This window comes from Coccidioides posadasii, chromosome 2 (genome assembly GCF_018416015.2).
Source record: "Coccidioides posadasii str. Silveira chromosome 2, complete sequence".
NCBI classification, from domain to species: domain Eukaryota; kingdom Fungi; phylum Ascomycota; class Eurotiomycetes; order Onygenales; family Onygenaceae; genus Coccidioides; species Coccidioides posadasii.
The window spans coordinates 7377337-7395859 of NC_089408.1; the positions used below are offsets into that span (position 1 = coordinate 7377337).

The following is an 18523-nucleotide window of genomic DNA, read 5'->3' on the forward strand; positions in this document are numbered from 1 at the left end:
GATGTGTGATTTGAGGCACCTAAGTTTTATACAGCTAATGAGTGTTGGTGTAACTCCAGTTTCTTTTCCTTCTTCGAATTCAAATTTCCCGGCCCTTCTCGACACTCAGGGGCTTGGAAAACGTGTCACCCTACATGGTTACCTAGGAAGGAGAACTGATATAGGAAAGAAAATGTCATTTGTCCGACTGTCAAATCCGTCCTTGACGCAGACGGTGCAGGTCATTTCTTTTTCAAAGAGCGAAGCGTTCGATAAGTTAAGGTCCATAGAAGCGAATAGCCCAGTTGTAGTTCGGGGCATACTGCGGTCGAAAATTGCAAGTTCCAAAGGACACACCCAAGAACCAACGGTGGACACTGAAGGGAATATAAACAGCGTGGAAATTGCTTTGGAGGATGTCCAGTGTCTCAACGACTTTCCCAAGGATATCATAATGACATCGGAAACCGTATTTCCCGCTGAGAAACGGTATCTGCAGATAAGGAATGACAAGGACCTCAGGCAAGCCTTGGCCTTTCGAGCACGGGCGAACAAAGTTCTTCGAGAGGTCTTGGAAGAGTGCGATCCTCCGTTTATGGAGGTAGAGACACCATTGCTCTTTAAGTCCACCCCTGAAGGTGCGAGAGAGTTTCTTATTCCGACTCGACGCCCTGGCCTAGCATATGCGCTCCCTCAGAGTCCACAGCAGTATAAACAAATCCTCATGAGTAGTGGCGTTCCGAGATATTATCAATTTGCCCACTGCTTCAGGGACGAAGACCTGCGAGCAGATAGACAGCCCGAGTTTACGCAGGTAAGATCTGCAGGCCACTGCTTGGATGATTAATTCTATACTTACACCATCACTTAGCTTGATATGGAAATGTCGTTCGCGAGAGGTGAAGATGTGATGAGTACTATTGAGCAGGTGATCCGAAAACTGTGGTCAACACTCATGCCGGAACAACTCGATGCTAGTCCCTTTCCTAGGATGACCTACAACGAAGCTATGTCCAAGTATGGTTCCGATAAGCCGGACCTAAGAATCGGGATGGAAATTCGTCGTGTTGACTATATGATACCTGTGGACCTTGTTAACAAGATCACAGATTTGAGCGCGCCCATTGTGGAAATTACCAAGCTGAAAGGGAACGGCGATCCCATCGAAACCAGGCAGTTTGTCACGTCGTTTCTGGACTCACCAGAAGCGAGCGAGTTTATCAACAACCCTGAGGGCGGGCCGGGAGTTTTTGTTTTTGATTCCTCAAAACCTTTATCGGGGCTTCAGGCCTTTGGGTTTGAAGCAACGTGGGCACTCGAGAACGATTTGGACCTAAATGACGGTGATTTGCTTATTCTCCAAGCCCGCCAAAATGCTCCTTTCTCGGGTGGGTCGACGCCCCTCGGGGATCTACGCAGAGCTATCCACAAAGCTGCTGTTGAAACCGGTTTCAAACCTGCACCAACCGGCTTCCATTTCCTCTGGGTGACACATTTCCCCCTATTTTCTCCCAGTTCCGATTCTGAACCGGGTCAAGGCGGCACCGCTGGAATCGCATCCACCCATCATCCTTTCACTGCTCCTCTCACCCCAGAAGACGTCTCTCTCCTCCTTACCGATCCCACCAAAGCAACCGCAGACCATTATGACATTGTCGTCAACGGCGTTGAGTTAGGGGGCGGCAGTCGACGTATACACTCTGCCGAAGTCCAAGAGTTCATTCTCCGTGACATCCTCAAAATGCCGGAATCTCGCCTCGCTGACTTTTCCCATCTCTTGGACGCACTGAGGGCGGGATGTCCTCCACATTCCGGGATAGCATTAGGATTCGACAGGCTGATCGCCGTTATGTTGGGCAAGGAAAGCGTCCGTGATGTTATCGCTTTCCCTAAATCTGGCAAAGGCGAGGATGTCATGGTGAGAACGCCAAGCGAGATGACCGAGGAAGCCCTGGAGACCTACCATTTGCAACTACGACGAAAGATATAGACCACACGTCTCTTCGCTGTGTGAAGCAAAACACGAATTTGGAATGGCTTTGTGGGCCGGGCACACTTATTGTGATATTGCTCGGTTTTAGGAGTATTTACTTGACATATTCCTCATAATAGATAAAGATCCTGCATGATAGAATGTACGATAGCGAGTTTCGAATTTATAGATTCGCGCAACGCGCCTCGACGAAATCACATACGATGAGAATACATAAAACAATAGATTTTCACCCGCTATGCTTAACCACAAGAGATCCATTTCAAATAGTCGCTTACATACTGAGATCATCCTTTTGAATCCAGAGACTTAATTTTGATTTATCCAATTTTCGCATTCGAGAAATCCATTTCTATCAGCGCGGTTAGCAGAAGAGCACATGGCTGTAACAGCAGCGTCACAGCCAAAAGACATACCTGGATGCTGTTCCTGGAACTTTCTTAGCATTTCCATCTTCTTTTCTTCATCGCTAGTTGGCTTTCCCATCTCCTTCTGTCTCTGGTCGTACATCATTTTCTCAACCATGCTTCTTGTCTCACCATCTAGATCGCTCAGTTTGGAATTTTCTGGTTGGATTTTGGTGACATCTATCTTGGGAGCGGAGGTGATGATGTGTGACCACCATTCCATTTTATTGACTTTGTCGAGATGAATGGATACCTCCTTTCCGGGAGGGTTTGAAGTGGGCTCAAGCGTCCAGGTGGATTCGTCAACATGAATTGGGTGAGGAAAATCACCCTGTTGATATATAAGAGGGAAAAACTCAGTGCCAATTCTTCAAAAACATAGCTGCAGAATGGGCCTTAACGCACATCAATGATGGGCTCCTTTCCCTTCAGTCCAACCCTGATCTTTGTTTTTGTCAGGACAACATCTAAATCACGCCCCCTGACCTCTGCCGGGACTACAATGGTCACATCCGCGTCGCCAATGGTCTGCGTCCATTTATAGGGTAGCTTGGCTTGTTCTGCAGCTTCCTTTTCTCTGTGCTCTCGATCCTGACGTTCGCGCTCCGCGACAGAGGGTTCGGATTCCAAGGGGTCAGAGGAAGACATTCTTCCGTCGTCGTACTTAATTTCGAGTTTTCGCTACCTCTAGAAGAAGAATCGAAAATAATAAGACAGGGACGATTATTAGCCCTTTTCTAGACGTAGGCTGAAAGTAATACGATAATCAAACGAGAGAATCTTGAATATTGAGCGCTCTGTTCTGCCATCGCCTCGTCGAAGATCGCGACATCCCACCTTCCTGTCTTTTGGCGGGGAGCGGAGCTTCCAAGCAAACAGTGCAAACAGGTCGTATTGCTTGGCCGTCACTTTGCGGCGTTCCTACTAATATGCCCGCTCAGAGCTGAAGCTTCAGTTCCTAACTTAACTAGACATAGTAGCTATTAGCTAATCATTGCTAGAAATACAAATTGCAAACAAAAAAACAGTGTGCAGTAATATCTAATTGAAGAGAAAATGGCTAATTTTCCTGATTTCCGTGTCCTTTGCCGTTACCCAACCTCGGGGAAACAAATTGTTATAAAGAAACGAATGCAACGTCCACGCGCCGAAGTTGAAGGAATAAAAAAAGGATAAAAATATGGAGAGGAAAAGGCGCCCGCGATATTTTTGAGATAGGAAGGAAATATGAAGGGAAAATATTCTTCATTTCTAATCTAGCCATAACGTCCTCGTGAAAGCGATGGAAGGCTTGCGGACAAGAGCCGCTACTGACGAAGGAAGAGAAGTGCCGAATCACGGACTGGGTGTCCCTTCTTCGTATCGTGGTCCTCCGTCATCAAGTGCACCAGGTGTAGCAGGCAAACCCATCCCACCCGCAGAAGTAGAAGTGCTAGGGTACCCTGAAGCACCGGGTGTGGGCGCGCTTGTTGCTCCGGGGGTTGGGGCGGCGTCATTCCATGGACGAGGCGTGGGCCCAGTTGCACCGGGTGTTGGCGCGGTCCCGAAGGCAGCAGGAGAAGGGGCTGCGTAGTCACCACCCGGAGTGGGAGCATCAAAGGCCTTGCCACTAGAACCGGAACTATGGCCCCAAGCGGGTGTGCGAGAACCGCCAAGAGTGCCTGTGTGTGCAGGAGTACGCGCCCCGGCAAGGAAGGCATCGAAACCCGAACTTGAAGACGATCCACCGAATCCAGACGACGCATGATGAGGAGTTTTGCTGCCGGCAGCCCAAGCAGGTGTCCGACCTCCAAGAGTTGACTTGTATCCAGCATCATAGGCGTTCACTGTTCGGGAGCCGTCTGTCTTCCATGCTGGGGTGCGAGCACCGCTTGCGGCTGCATTCCATGCAGGAGCTGTAGAATTATTAGACACTGAATCCATCAGCATAGCACCAAGATAATACTTACTTCGTGATGATGAAGCACGCCAGGCAGGAGTTCGAGAAGAATCTTTCGCCGCGATAGGGGTTCTGCCGCCCTGCCAAGCACTCTGTGCCCTCGGAGGGGCGGCAGACGTGCCTTGAGGGGTTCGAGGGCCACCACGACCGGCTCCTCGCCCAAATTGGCGAAGATCAATTGGCTGACCGGTTATCGGGCTAAAATAGGCCGTTAGTAAGAACGATCCAAGAAAATGAACCGATATGAAAGCCATACTCTTTGATTGTGAGGTTTTCCTTCTCGACAGGAACAACTTTCGAGACCGAATGCAACTCAACTCTCGCAATATCATCCGTAGTATCCTTAACGATACCAAGAAGTCCTTTGTATGGACCTTTTCGGATAGTGACCGTCTTGCCAACCGTCCGGTCTCTTCCGACAGTTCGAGGCGGCGGCATACCACTACCATTCATACCGTTCCTCTGCAGCGCGGGATTCATTTTCGACAAGTCAGGGCCTCGGGGCGCCAGACTTCCTCCGCTTGTAGCAACAGTCACAACGTTAGACGCTCTAGAAACGATAATACCGGCATTATCACCGACCACCTTACTCTGCAAGAAGAGGAAAGCTCGGTGGACATGAAGAATCACACCTAGTCTTTGCTCGCCTGCAACCTCGCGGACAGTATCTCCATATTTGATTTCAGCACCATTTCTATCAGTAGTCACTGCATTTCGACGATGCTCGATCTTTCCCAAAACTCGAGATGGGAGAAGGGTCCTAACTGATCCGTGCTGGTCGATCACCTTCATCGACTCCCGATCGAGTTTGATAATACAACCAACGGTGGTTTGGCTAGTAAAACGTTAGCTTAAGTCCTAAGACATAGCATGAGAGACTTACTCAAGTTGTACAAGATCATGAACGTCGTACTGGCCTAGTTTTCCATCGACGCCAACATCTTCCGCTTCCCTCAAATCTTTGCTGAAAACCGTGATCTCTTGCATGCTCATATCAGTGAGCAAAGTAACCCGGTCATCCTTAATGCGGACAACCATTCCGAGTTCGTCACGGTATTTACTACCACCGATAACTTTGACATGGTCGCCTTCTCGGAATCGTTTTCTTAAACCTTTAACAGGAACCTCAAGCCTCTGACCCTCCAGTTCACCTTCGACGACCTTGATGGAAACAATATCTGCGCGACCGGCAATAACCCTGCCAACAACACCTTTCTGTTCCCCGCTAAAGACTTCTACCGTGTCTCCCGGCACATAGGAGTCTTCACCCGTAGTGTCTTTGAGACTAGCTGCCAGCGAAGCAAGGTCCAGGTTGACAGTACCATCATCAGCACCGCGTGCAAATTTGGTAACTTCATCAAGCTGGGGATTAACATTCTTGGTAATAAGATGCTGGATTTTCATGTCTTTGATGAGGAACCCGTCGATATAGGTATCGCCGAGATAAGTCCATGATTTACCTCCGAGCCCAGCGGCAGCAGATAAGTATCTGCTATGTCGCTTCTTCGCTTCTGCTTCGCTGAACAGGCGCTGTGGTGGGCGGGCGACAGCACTTTTGCCACCAGGTCGCTTCCGCTTTGTATCGCCGTTTGGAATCTGGACATCATCATTCAAACCGTAATCGAGACGAGGTACAAGCCTGACAGTAACTTCGAGCCCATTGGTTTCGACCTCTTCGATTTGCGCCAAATCGCCTTGATATTTTCCTCGCTTTATGCGGACCCAACCTCCGGGCTGCAATTCTTCCGATTTCTGGACCCTCAAAAGATCAGGCATTTCCTTGACAGAGATTAAAGTCAATTTGGATCTAATGAACACGTTCGATAAATTGTCCAAAGCGTCCATGACATCCGCCTGCTTCCGAGCTTCAATGTAAACGTAGCCGCTCATAGTTCCGCCTCGCTCAAACGCAGATGTAATCCGAATGGGGTTCCTTGAAGCAGGATGACGCTCCTCTATTCTCTTCATTATATTAAAGACTATCTCCCGCTCCTTTCCAGGCCGGCACTTGACAGCCCAGATACTCGGATCGTCGACGCTTGGCAGCAATAACCTCTTGGGAACAACTACCAAGTCAGAGGCGGCGGCACGGTTTCGTCCATATCGCTCTTTCAAGGCTTGAGCCTGTTTTTCTGCATCCATGGATGCCTCGAGGTCTCGTTTTCTATCGAGTTCACGATGTCTTCGATCATCGGTCTCGGCGCCAGCGGGCAGGATTGCATCGTCATCAGGATGAACAAATTCGGCTTCCATCTCTTCTTCTTCATCCTCGACATCTTCTTCTTCCTCCTCAACTTCTGCTTCTTCCTCGAAGAAATTATTCAGTCCGCCTCGTCTACGTTTTCGTGGTCGACCCTAACGGCGAATAGTGGTTAGAGGCGAGTCAGATATACCTAGTAGAATGGAGGGATATCTCACAGTGATCTCTTCCTCTTCTTCCTCTTCTTCCTCTTCTTCTTCTTCCTCCTCGTCCTCATCCTCGTCCTCTTCATCTTCACCATTCCCGTCTCTCTCCCCAACGGCATCTTCATCGCCTACGTGCTCTTCATCCTCGCCATCCTTGTCCTCATCATCGTGCTTCTCTACAGGACCGCCAGCATTTTCAACGCCCTCTCCATCGGCATCTTCAACATCTCTATCCGCGCTGCGGCGCTTCTCTCCTGTCACCTCCTTGTCCTCAGCATCGGACTCCTCTACCGGTGCCGGGTTGAAGTCATCGTCTTCTTCTTCAGAGCCGAAATCATGGTCAATAAATGAGGCCGGATGGTGGGACATTCTGTCTTTCGTTCTATTTGAAAATCCGGTTGTCGCTAAGTTGCGCGGAGGTAAATCGGGGGGCGCACTTGGTTATTCACCAACGTCGAAGGGCTATCGCCACCGATTTCAAATAGCCCAAAAGGGCACAGATTCAGATCGGAGAACTGTGGCTGGTTGCACGTGGGTTGAAAATTTGACAGATTTGGGAGATCGTGATGGGAGCTGTGGTGTAGCAGGGAAAGCTCACTTTATCATAGTCGCATCGGCTGTCGAGAGTCGAGCTGGGAGTTTTAGCGGGACTCGGGGGGAAAGGAAAATCAGAAAAAGGAAAGGAAACCAAGTGAAAACCGCTTTGTAGAGGGTATTGTACAAGGCAATCCTAGAAGAGGATCGATGTTGCAAAAGGACGAGCGGTCTTATCATCCACTTAGCAGAAGAGAGCCAGCTTTGAGGTCGGATGGAGCTAACTGCGCTATTGGTCCCTGTGGCATCCTCTACCAATTCCTGAGTAATCTGCATAGCACGTGATACACTAAACAAACCGCCGGTTACCGCGTGAGACGGTTTGTTGCACGGGTCGCACTAAAAAAGGCCAGCTTAAGAAGAGGTGCAATAAGGGAGATGGAACGGATTGTTTGACGACACAGCTACTCTCTGTATATGCTATCTACACACATCCAAACCAGGTATCTCTCCCCATGCCAGTTCCCATCCTTGATGACATGGTATGATGCATGCATAATAGGCAAAGTCAAGAAAGAAAGAAATATTATGGAGTAATTCTGTTTATTATACGGAGTAGGACTTCTAGTCACCCTAGAAGACTATGCGCATATGTGGCGTTTAAGGCCTTTTTTTGCCTTTTGCTTTTTTCTTTTTTCTTTCTTTTTTTTTTTTTTTTTTTTTTTTTTTTTTTTTTTTTTCCTTTATCACAAGCTCATGCCGAAAGCTTTGTGGACTCTCAAGCTCTGTCTCATGCTGAGATCCAACATAATTTCTTCGCTGCCTCCGGGAATGGCGTACGCCCTAACGTCACGATACAGGCGCTCAATTTTACCACCTTGCCCGCCGCGGCTGTAACTGAGTCCACCAAAGATCTGACTGGCCTCGCGCGCGCAGAATTCAAAGGTCGTGGTAGACTGAGCCTTGAGGCCGGCAATGGCACCACCGAGGCGAAGGGACGCTTCCATGTCCTCGTAATTCTGGCATTGGTAGATGATGTTCTCGAGCCAGTTGTGCGACGCTTCGATCTGGCGGGCCATGTGGGCGAGTTTCATACGGATAACGGGGTGGTCGATCAAGCGCTTGCCAAAGGTGCGGCGCTTGTGGGCGTACTTCACAGATTCCTCGTAGCAGACGCGAGCGAAACGCAGAGATTGGATGACAATTCCGATACGCTCGTGGTTAAAGTTGGTCATGATAACTATAAGGAATTAGAAGCGGTGAATCGATTATGGATAAAAGTAGATGGCTTACCCTTGAAGCCCCTGTTCTCCTTGCCGATCAAGTTCTCGACTGGAACCTTGACATCCTCAAATGTGATGTATGTAGTGCCACTGCTCCAAACTCCCTGGCAATCCATTCTACGCGTGCTCACACCTTCGAACTCCCGCTCGATAAGCAAGACGCTGACGCCGTTCATGCCAGGGCCACCGGTGCGAACGGCCACGGTGAAATAATCTGCCCACACACCGTTTGTGATCCATTTCTTCTCACCGTTGACGATGTAGTGCTTCCCGTCAGGGGTCAGTTTGGCCTCGCAGGTCAAGTTCGACACGTCACTTCCAGCGTCGGGCTCAGTGATGGCAAGGCAGATACGTTTGTCTCCAGAGAGGATGCCGGGCACAACTCTCTTCACGACTTCCTTGTTTCCAAACTTGAGAAGGGGCGGGCAGCCGATACCGAAGCCACCAATGAGATTCCAGACGACGCCTCCGCTGGCACAGCGGGAAAGTTCGTCGGTCACGATCACCTCGTGGAACAGATCCCATTTCTCGGGAGGAACGCTCTTGACGGTATTCTTTGAGAGTGAAGGGTCGTATCCGACACCAAGCAAACCAGCAAGGTATCCTCTTTCTCCCATCTGCTTGTAAATGTGGTCGGGGACTTTCTTGGCTTCATCCCACTCGAAAACATGGGGCTCGATCTCGGTCTCGACCCACTGGCGGACTTCATCACGAAGGGCAGCATGGGTCTCGTTGTAGTAAGGGGAATAGTACTGGATGGAAGTTCACTGTCAGCCGAGAAAGGTACAATTACAACATGTAGCAGAATGATGAGTGGGTCCATACACCGTGATACCAAGCCGGGTCGGCGAATGGGATCAAGTCGCCATAAGGCTCCAAGGGAGCGCTAGGAGCCGGAGTCGCGATAGATGTGGTAGCCTCTTTCTTCTCGGCGGGGGGAGTAGCTGGTGGAGTCTGGGGAGCAGGAGCAGGAGCAGGAGGAGCAGCCTCCTTCTTAGTATCTAACGATCCGACCTGGAGCTGCTTCCGGTATTTCTTCAACACGGCGGGATTGTGGTATTTCCAAAATTGCTTCGAGGCATCTTTGCCCGCAACTCGTTGTAGGACTAAGGTAATTCGATCAGTTCAGACACTCGAGATCGTCTGGCCAAGTCATGCAACGTACTCTTCTTCCCACCTAGGTGTTGTCAGCATCTCGAAGTTGTGTCTGGAGGCCGCGAGATCTCTGAGCGGAAGGGTATGCTTACCTGGGTGATCATCCTGAAACTTGGTCAAATCAAAAACATCCTCATCAATGATAACCCAAAGGTCGCCAGCGTTGTTGTGCGACGCAACAGCGTCTTTGGAGAACTTTGCCGCCATGGTCGAAATCTATAACAAGTATGCGTCTATATTCGTACAAGGTATATATAAATATATATTTAGTAATGCAAAGCGGGAATGAGATGAGAAGTACAAAAGAGAAGAGCGGATGAGGCAAATTTTGTACTACGGAGGGTGGGATAAAAGTAGGGATAGGGAGGGTGAAGAAGTGAAAATCCGGGGCCCCGAGAAAAAAAAAAAAAAAAAAGAGCTTGTGAAGGAGAAATAAGTAGCGGACGCAGACCAGGGCGGCCCTTCTGCGAGTATATTCTGTGACAGAGCTGAGGGGAGTGGGAGCTGGTTAAACTGCCTAGGCTCAAACGCTCGCTGGCGGCGGCCGTAATTGGTCTCATGGTCACAGCCCACATGGCTAACTTACCAGCTTTTCTGCGATGGTGACATATGTGTCTTCACATGTCTTTTTGAGCTTTGCCATGGTTGTTGCCTCTTCCCCACCCTGGCGGTTTTCTCTCTCTGTGTTCTTCGGTCAAGCTAAAGTGACTGGTGTTGGTGCGAGTACGGCTGCTCACTCCCGTAGATTCCTCCAAGGGCATTATCCACAGTCTCGTAGCTTAGCTATCTCTCAGCATCGACTTGTCGCATGCGATGCCGCTTTCTCGACATCCTTTTCACATGCTCGCCGACTTTCGTCCTGTGGCACCGATTCTATTACTAAGCTTGCTAATTTGGTATCACGCTAAGCTGTAAATGGTAGGAGCCTCGGCAACTGCGGCTCCCTTTAACTAGGTAGCGGGGATGCGGCGGCGGAAGGAGTTTGTCCGACGCGGCGGGAAACTTCCAATTCCAACCTTGGATACTCCGCGCATGGCGGGCGATCGCCACGCATGTGACAGTCTGGGAGTCTGACAAGTTGCAAATTGCCTACGAGCCCATTGGTCCACGCACGGGAGTCCAATCAACCAACGGACTGATATATAATTATCAACCTATGAAGCGGCCAGCTCCTCTGAAAATGCTGGAAGGCTCATGAGTTCACAGATAATTTCGTACATACACTACTAGTAGACAATAGAAGTACACGAGGTTCTCTAGATGCCTGGGATGCTATCAGGAAAGATGAAAAAAAAGAATATGGAGTAAAAAAAGACATCCAAAGAAAAAGACACAAGATCGGCCGCGGATCACACGAATCTTTAACACGCGGAAATCAGGGACAAACAAGAAAATAAGGAGTGGGCCGGAGGGTGTGGCTGGACTAAATACTTGATCATCACTCCGCATCAGAGTAGTAACTGAATTCATCGGGCACTGGAGCTTCCTCGCCGCTTTCCTCATCCTCGTCTACAGCGGTTAAGACTCCTGCCGCCGCCGCAGCACCGCTGCCACCAACGGCAGGCACTTGAGGAGCCGTTTCTGCTTGACCCGCTGCCGGAACTCCTTCCGCACCGTAGATCGCAGCGTTGATTCGATCCTGTAGCGTCTGCGGCGCAGCGGCTTGCCGGACGTCCTTGCTGGCTTTCAATTCCATAATCTCGCGTGGTTCGGACGGACTTTTGTCGAGGACAACTGTGACACCGCCAGTGGGCTTCGTAGAGACATCATTAGCATCATAGTCTTAGTTTTGCCCCCTGTTACAATTATTCACTTACCCGTTTCACCGGCTCATATCGTGGATCAGGGAACGTCAAGTATTTTAGCTGCGCAGGAAGAACTCTCGACATGTTGGCCAGCTCATAGCCCACTTTCTCCTTTTCGACTTTGCGCTTGGGTGTTTCGGCTTCTTTTTCAGCAGCCTTGCCCTCATCCTCACCCTTGGGCTGGCTTTCGTCCACTTCCATCTTGTCGTGGGACTGACCAGTCCCCTTGGGCGTCGTTGGCGTTTGGTCCACATCCATGCTCTCTCGGCGCTGTTGCCTTTCTTTGCGCTGCGCTCGCCGCTTGGCCTGCGCGGTGGTCGAGAGGACCGCAGTCTTCACTTTTTCCGGGGCCTCGTCGGCCTTGACCTGCTGCTCGGGTGGGTAGTCGAACAAGCTAGGTCGGGTATTGCAATGGAATTTGAAAACTGGCGCCTCTAGCTTCTGATCGACACCAATAACGGCGGTGGGGGTAAAGCTGAGAGACAAGAAATGTGTCAACGGGAACCAGTACCAGTATTGCGTGAAAACGGCAGCCCCGACAATTCCAGGCATGTTGAGATTGCCGGTTTGTGTCTGCAGGCTGATGGTGCAGTTGCGTCCACCCGCATCGATGATACCCAAGGCGACAGCACAGCCGAATTTAGCCATCGCGTCTTCGTGGCGGTCACCAATCACTTTCTGCATTGCCTTTCGGATCGTCCCGACTTTGGGGTTCATGGTCTCGTTCTGCTGCACGAGAACCATGGCTAGTGCTATCAGAGCTCCTTGTCGAACGAAGTCAGTCGGGTCCTTTAGCATCGGTTCTAAGAGATCAACCGCTTCGTCTAGGCCGGTTCCAGCGCAAGAGATGCCAAGGGCCATAGCAGCTCCGTACCGGACATGCGGGTTGTAGGATTCTGAAAGGAGCTCGACCATTCGGGGAACACTGTGATACTTTCTGAAGAGGATGAATCCCAGACTCATCACTGCAACTCGTCGGACATCATCATTAACATCACTGACAGCAACATGGAGCAGTCTGCGAACGGCCTTGTTGCTACCAGTTCCACAGTAAGCCAAAGCAATAGCCATAATACCGCCATAGCGTAGAGTGGGATCCGGGTCACCCAGCAAACCATTGATCAGCTCGTCCGCCGCTTCCTGGCGGCCGTACATAATGAGAGCCATCCCCATCGCAAGACCTCGAATAATCTTCTCATGTTGAGTCTCGTGTGCATATTGAATCATATCTTCGAGAGCCTTCATATTTCCAGTCCCCAGCATTACCAGCCCCATTGCAAGACCAACAGCCTCTCCATTTAGAGCCGAGTCCGTGTGAAGAACATTTTTCAAGTCCCTATAAATGTCCTCATCACCGGTTGCCATAGCTGAAACGCCCAAACCAAGTGCGCCACCGTGCTGGACGACTTCTTCGGTTGCCTTGTTGAAATGCTCACGGATAAGATCAACAGCCCAACCCTCGTGGTTCGCATAGATCAAACCGAAAGCATAGAGAGATCCACCTTGGCTGTAAACAGAACCCGAACTGCCCACTCCCGCAATATTTTCTTTAGGTAGATAGGGTGCCAAAAGTTTCTGACCCTGTGTGAGATTTCCACGATGAATAACACCGAGGGCAGCGGTGGCTGTGAATTTCGACCAATTGACAGCTTTCCCAAGCCATTCCAGGTTGTCTCGGAAAAATTTGTCGTGTGTAGTTCCAGCATGCATAAATGCATTCGATAGAGTCACGGCGGTATGGAAAATCGAGTTCCGAGCTTCAAGGCTATCCTTAATCCTATTCAATATCGCAATATCGGCTTTGTTGTTTCTGTAAAGGAATTCGAGATTCAGCTGAATCGAATTAACACCGTCTAGGATATTGCGAATATTGGTGAATGCGGAACGCGCCTCCGATGAGAGGTTACTTTTTCCAAGCCCTGAACTGGAAGCATTTGCCTCGTCCTTGTCTTGAAGGAGAGCATCCGTTTCTTTTGCTTCTTCTTCCATTTTATCTGGATTTTCCGACGTAGGGTCGTCCTCAGGGCAAAATCCAGCCACTTCTTGACGAACCTTCCTTAAAAACTCTTGTGTGCTGTTGTCATACAGGTCAAAAGAAATCTGATAAGCGACTGCCAGAGATCTCGCATCTCCCTTCTCCACAAGCTGTCGAAGAATGTCGGAGGCCATAGTGTGCTCATTCAGGTACACCACACACTTAGCAATGGAAAAGTAGTCGGGGGAAGGAATTTCGCTCAGTAGCTCGAGTATCAACTTTAAAATCTTCACAGAGAACCCTTTTATCAGCGCTAATTTCCCATGGGATCACAAAAGACACGACATACCTCGTTTCTAAATGCCCGTTCTTGCACAACGTTCATGCAAATTCCGAGAACATATTCCATTAATTCTTCCCCGCGGCGTGACGATTCACCTCCCTGGCTCTTTTCATCTTCAGCAGCGCGTAGTATAGCCGTTCGGAGAATGTCCAAATTCTTTGCTTCCACCGCAATGCCAATGACCTGGCGATATCTCTTCTGCTGGAAACACCGTTCAAAGAGGCGGCTGATGACTGCTTGAAGCTGCTTCTGGACTCCACGTTGAATCACAAGTGGCACCTCAGTCGGGCCTTCAACGTCATCACTCTCACCTCTCTGATAGCTACTATCAGCCGACGATTCGGGGCGGGATAGAAGAGACTTGGATGGTAACGTAGATTGCGAAAATGGTGTAATGGGGGACGTAAGACCGGCTGACGTGCTTGCAGCTCCATTAACTTGTTGAGGAAACGAGGTGTTGACATGGGGTTTACCCGACGCATCGACATTTGGACTGCTCTTTTGCATCGCAGATATAGACACAAATGTATCTATGCATTTTGCTACACCAACCGAATTAGTATTGAAGGAAGTCATGCCCGCTCTTACTTGTAGTCCACCTACAGATGATGGTTTCTTCAAATTCGCCGCCGTTCTCAATATCGAACAGATGCCCCGCTCCCAATGCGAAAACTGTACTTTCGTTATACTCCTGTAGGTTATAGTAAACCTTAGCCGCAACGAGAGAGGCAAGTTCACGTTCAGGAAAGGATTCGTCTTCGCAGAGAGCTTCGCTATAGACGCATTAGGCAAAAGATAAACACGTAAATGGACGCTTGAACCTAAAAATATGGGACAAAGGAAGGCAAATGCAGTGAGGATGGGCGACCGGTAGATTCTTGCTTACATTTGGCCGACGGATCCAGCAATTTCGGACCATAACGAGTCCACCTGAGTATCCAAAGTCTTCAGGGCGAATACCTTGAGCTCGGTGTCAGGCTCCGATAGAAAGCCCACCAGGCCGGCTGCTGAAACGAGTCCGACCATATTGCGCCGTCTATTGCACTCCGACTGATCTATTCTATATCAAGGCAGACGTGGAACGCAGAACTGTCACGGTGGCCTTGGGAAAAGGAAACCTATCGGTGAAGGCACGCTTATTAGAGAACCCCCAGACAAGATTGCACGTAGAAAATAACTCACAGGTAAACGTCTAGAAAGAGTAAAACCAAGGATGAGGAATGGATAACTTGATGGAGGGAAGACGATGAGGGCTAGTCAGACTGACTGATGAAGAGAGCTTCAGGCCGGAACGCACGTCAAATGCGTTGGCGATGCTGGGAACCTGGCGCCCTGCACTGATTGGCTGGCCCAACAAGCTCGTATATTTGCTTAGTCATCCGAGAACCAGCTCCCCAGCCTCACTGCGTGACCAGCCAATCAGGTCACACGACCTTCGGCTCGCCAGCACGAGGCCAGAATGGCGATGTTAGGAAGATCGAACAATGGGGAGACAACGCACGATCTGAAATGGCCATCGAGCCATCGCATCGATTCTTTGCTCTAGCTACATCTTGTTCTTTGCCAGGTGTGTGTCTCACAACTCGTAGTTGAAGCTACTCGCTGTCCAGGTCATGGCGACGTCACCCTTGGACAAGAGCGGCAAGCTCCTGCCGGTGCCACTCTCTGCCTCTGTTCATCATTCGGATCCATTTATCTTCATCGAGAGGCAGTCACGACAGCTCCAGAATGACTTACAGGCGCTTCTCGATGTACAAAGCGCCGGCTTGTCGGCCGGACTGTCAGCGTCCTCGAACGATCACACTTCGACTACGAGCTCTACTTCTTCCACGTCTCGCCTTGCGAGCCCAAAGGCGACCATGACAATCCCTGTTCGACAGCCGCCCAAGAAGAAAATTAGTTTGAGAGGAGCTAGGAGGGGTATTTTGAAAGCTATGGATGGGCTTCTGACTTTGAGAGAAGAAGAACGCCGTGTCATTGGCTTCGAGCTCGGTTGCCGGCGGGAAGCCTTGAGAGAGGTCGATAATTTTGTCAGCAAGCATAACGGGTTGGAAATAGCACTATCCCAGATGCAAGGAGACCAAGAAACGTTGAGGATGGATTCTCTCAAAAATGAGTCCCGTGCTCTTGAAAAGGAAATCATGGCATTAGAGAACCATCTCGCCGAGATGAAAGCACGTCACAGGCAAATTTTCAATGAGATAACGCAGCTCCAAAATTCCGTCGATTCAAAACTGTCGTCATACAAAGAGTCGCTAGCACTGGTTCACAAGGACGTACAAAACTATCTGAGATCCCCACCGGTTCAGCCCCTTCTGACTATGTTCCCGGATACACCGACGTTCTACTCGCTCCATCCGAAACGTCGGACACTAGAGATGGCAAAGGAACACTGGCAGCACGAAAGCATGGAACTTCGCAAACGGAGAAGAAAAGTTGATCATGAGATCGGTGCGCTCAAAGAAGGAGGAAAAGTGTGGCACGAAGTTATATCCACAATATCAACTTTCGAAACATCAATACGCAAGAAAATGTCACGTATTTCAGAAAGTCGCCTTGAGACAGGCGATAAGTCTATTCAGGATTGCATTGTACGAGACATGAATGATGTGATTGGACAGTTAGCCGCCAATCTGCAAGTTGCCGAGGAGAAGAGCTGGAATCTACTCATTTGCAGCATTGGTGCCGAGCTTGAAGCTTTTCGTCAAGGTAGATCTGCATTCATGGAAATGTTTGACTATCATGACAAGGAGGCTACGGACGACCAGGGTGGCACTGCCGTTGGAAATGTTCCAGAAGAATTGCTGAGGGTAACCGAATCACCGTCGCCAACGCCACAACCCGAACCTCCTTCAAATGCATCTTGTAGTGATGTGAGTGACACTGTGAAATCTTCGCCTCGGTGTTCCCCCATTAGACCCAGTGACGACGATGAGCAAGATCAAGTCTTTCTATTCTCTAAGGTAGACTAGCCCATAGATGAAGGCATAATTGCCTAATGACATAATCCGCCTTTCACTTTCTGTCATGTCACTGCTCCCTAACTACTATGTAGCCCCTGGTTGTATGGGCAGAGCCTGTTGTTCGGAGGTCTTTAAATACCTCTTGTTTTTGAGCAGCGCCAAGTTATTAGTTAATTTGTTAGGAACCATCAACCACAAAACTTCTCGCCACAAAGTGCATCAAGAAGCCACCCATCAGTGCATCACGCGCAGATTTTGAAAATCACAGCTATCAGATACAAAGTAGAATCCTGTTTTGCATCATGGACTTAATACCGCCAAGCTATTCGTTCACTATTCCTTCCCTCTACGATGGTGTCCATCTCGAATGCCGTCTATTTCACTCTCCGAGGTCAGTGCACGCCCGTGGGAAATGCAAGGTAGAAAAGAAAGCAGCGATTGTAGCTCACCCGTATGCCCCACTTGGAGGATGTTTTGATGACCCCATTGTGGGTGTGATTACAGACGAGCTTTTACAAGCAGGCTATGTTGTAGGCACTTTTAACTTAAGGTAACTATGTCATGGCAAGACTTAATTTCTTTTCCTTTCTCTTCTCCAGATGGAGCAAATTATTAGCTACTTGAATGCCTCTAACATACTTGGTTTAGAGGTGCGGGGGAATCGCAAGGCCGGACAAGCTGGACCGCTAAGCCGGAGCTGGCGGATTACATCTCTTTCTATGGGTTCGTGATCCATTATATGCACAATCTTCTCATGGAAGACGGCTCCCAATTGTCTGGAGAAATCCGTTCGCCAGTTGAAGAGGATGATTATCCCTCTGTAAAGGGAGAAGATGATAATATGAAGCTTATCCTATCTGGATATTCCTTTGGATCGATGTTGGCCACCCTTCTTCCTTCGGCGGTTCAAGTTGTTGAGACGTTTTCATCCGCCGAGGATGATAGCTCAGCTATGAAGATCAGGCGAATAGCACTTGAATTGGCGCGTGAACACAGCTTATCCATCAGGTACGAGGTTGCTTTCCACGCATTGCTCCCTGTCTTCTCACGCTCTCAAGGAATACTAAATGCAAGAAGGCCCGCTACTCCCTCTGGAGCATGTAACTATCAACCAGAATCGCGGGTATCAGGGCGGATAGGCAAGGGAGTAGAGACAATCAATCCGTCGCCTCCGGATGTTCACTATCTCCTGGTCTCCCCGATACTACCTCCGGTGTCACTTTTCGTGACCATGTCGTTTTTCGCTTCACATAAAAATCTTAGCACAACCGTCGACGGGTCTTCGATCACTGGGCTTCTACCTGAAGAAGCGCTGACAAGTCATCGAAGCCTCGCCATCTACGGGGACAGTGACTTCTTTACTTCGATCAAAAAGTTACGAGACTGGTCTCGTGAACTATCGAGTAAACCCAATTCGTCATTCGAGTTCTTAGAAATCCGAGGAGCAGGTCACTTTTGGCGCGAAAACGGAGTAGAATTTTTATTGAAAAGCGCCATACGAGACTTTTCGTTGGCGAGGTAGCTCAACTTTCGTGGCCCAGCAGGATTTATGTTTGGTAGGCGGGCATTTTAACTAAATGAAGCTTCCGAGAACATGAAGTCATGAGGCGCACTCTCAATTCTCTTTCTCCGGGAATTTTTACCAAATGAACTGAATCATGAAAGTTCACCGCCACAGATCACGGTCTGGTTCAGCTGTCATCATGAACCGGGTACCGCATCCCCACATGGGTGTACCTCG

The 18523-nt window shown here is 49.4% G+C and overlaps 8 protein-coding genes across 8 annotated transcripts; 3 read left to right on the plus strand and 5 right to left on the minus strand.

Moving 5' to 3' along the window:
* The first annotated feature begins 59 nt into the window (after positions 1 to 59).
* D8B26_004833 (uncharacterized protein) lies at positions 60 to 2108 on the plus strand. Its single transcript, XM_003070582.2, has 2 exons — positions 60 to 793; positions 851 to 2108. Exons 1-2 carry the CDS (start codon positions 173 to 175, stop codon positions 1967 to 1969), a joined length of 1740 nt encoding a protein of 579 aa, XP_003070628.2. The 5' UTR covers positions 60 to 172; the 3' UTR covers positions 1970 to 2108.
* Positions 2022 to 3212, minus strand: D8B26_004834 (uncharacterized protein). Its single transcript, XM_003070583.2, has 3 exons — positions 2785 to 3212; positions 2389 to 2710; positions 2022 to 2324 (listed from the first exon to the last, which is right to left on the minus strand). The coding sequence occupies exons 1-3, from the start codon at positions 3025 to 3027 to the stop codon at positions 2293 to 2295; spliced, it is 597 nt and encodes a 198-aa protein (XP_003070629.1). The 5' UTR covers positions 3028 to 3212; the 3' UTR covers positions 2022 to 2292.
* Positions 3213 to 3636: 424 nt separating this feature from the next.
* SPT5_1 (transcription elongation factor spt5) lies at positions 3637 to 5110 on the minus strand (the record flags this gene model as incomplete). Its single annotated transcript, XM_003070584.2, has 3 exons — positions 3637 to 4274; positions 4329 to 4516; positions 4575 to 5110. 3 exons carry the CDS (start codon positions 5108 to 5110, stop codon positions 3715 to 3717), a joined length of 1284 nt encoding a protein of 427 aa, XP_003070630.2. The 3' UTR covers positions 3637 to 3714.
* An 87-nt stretch (positions 5111 to 5197) lies between these two features.
* Positions 5198 to 7093, minus strand: SPT5_2 (transcription elongation factor spt5; the record flags this gene model as incomplete). The annotated part of the gene is made up of 2 exons (XM_066124611.1): positions 5198 to 6673; positions 6737 to 7093. 2 exons carry the CDS (start codon positions 7091 to 7093, stop codon positions 5198 to 5200), a joined length of 1833 nt encoding a protein of 610 aa, XP_065980692.1.
* A 597-nt stretch (positions 7094 to 7690) lies between these two features.
* On the minus strand, positions 7691 to 9903 carry D8B26_004837 (uncharacterized protein; the record flags this gene model as incomplete). Its single annotated transcript, XM_003070585.2, has 5 exons — positions 7691 to 8498; positions 8552 to 9293; positions 9367 to 9647; positions 9707 to 9718; positions 9789 to 9903. The coding sequence occupies 5 exons, from the start codon at positions 9901 to 9903 to the stop codon at positions 8005 to 8007; spliced, it is 1644 nt and encodes a 547-aa protein (XP_003070631.2). The 3' UTR covers positions 7691 to 8004.
* Positions 9904 to 10925: 1022 nt separating this feature from the next.
* Positions 10926 to 15038, minus strand: RPN2 (proteasome regulatory particle base subunit). Its single transcript, XM_003070586.2, has 6 exons — positions 15002 to 15038; positions 14706 to 14937; positions 14423 to 14592; positions 13826 to 14361; positions 11514 to 13763; positions 10926 to 11449 (listed from the first exon to the last, which is right to left on the minus strand). The coding sequence occupies exons 2-6, from the start codon at positions 14843 to 14845 to the stop codon at positions 11135 to 11137; spliced, it is 3411 nt and encodes a 1136-aa protein (XP_003070632.1). The 5' UTR covers positions 14846 to 14937; positions 15002 to 15038; the 3' UTR covers positions 10926 to 11134.
* A 234-nt stretch (positions 15039 to 15272) lies between these two features.
* On the plus strand, positions 15273 to 16832 carry D8B26_004839 (uncharacterized protein). The gene has a single exon (XM_003070587.2). It carries the CDS (start codon positions 15433 to 15435, stop codon positions 16789 to 16791), a length of 1359 nt encoding a protein of 452 aa, XP_003070633.1. The 5' UTR covers positions 15273 to 15432; the 3' UTR covers positions 16792 to 16832.
* A 252-nt stretch (positions 16833 to 17084) lies between these two features.
* On the plus strand, positions 17085 to 18304 carry D8B26_004840 (uncharacterized protein; the record flags this gene model as incomplete). The annotated part of the gene is made up of 2 exons (XM_003070588.2): positions 17085 to 17332; positions 17431 to 18304. The coding sequence occupies 2 exons, from the start codon at positions 17085 to 17087 to the stop codon at positions 18302 to 18304; spliced, it is 1122 nt and encodes a 373-aa protein (XP_003070634.2).
* Between the last annotated feature and the right edge of the window lie 219 nt (positions 18305 to 18523).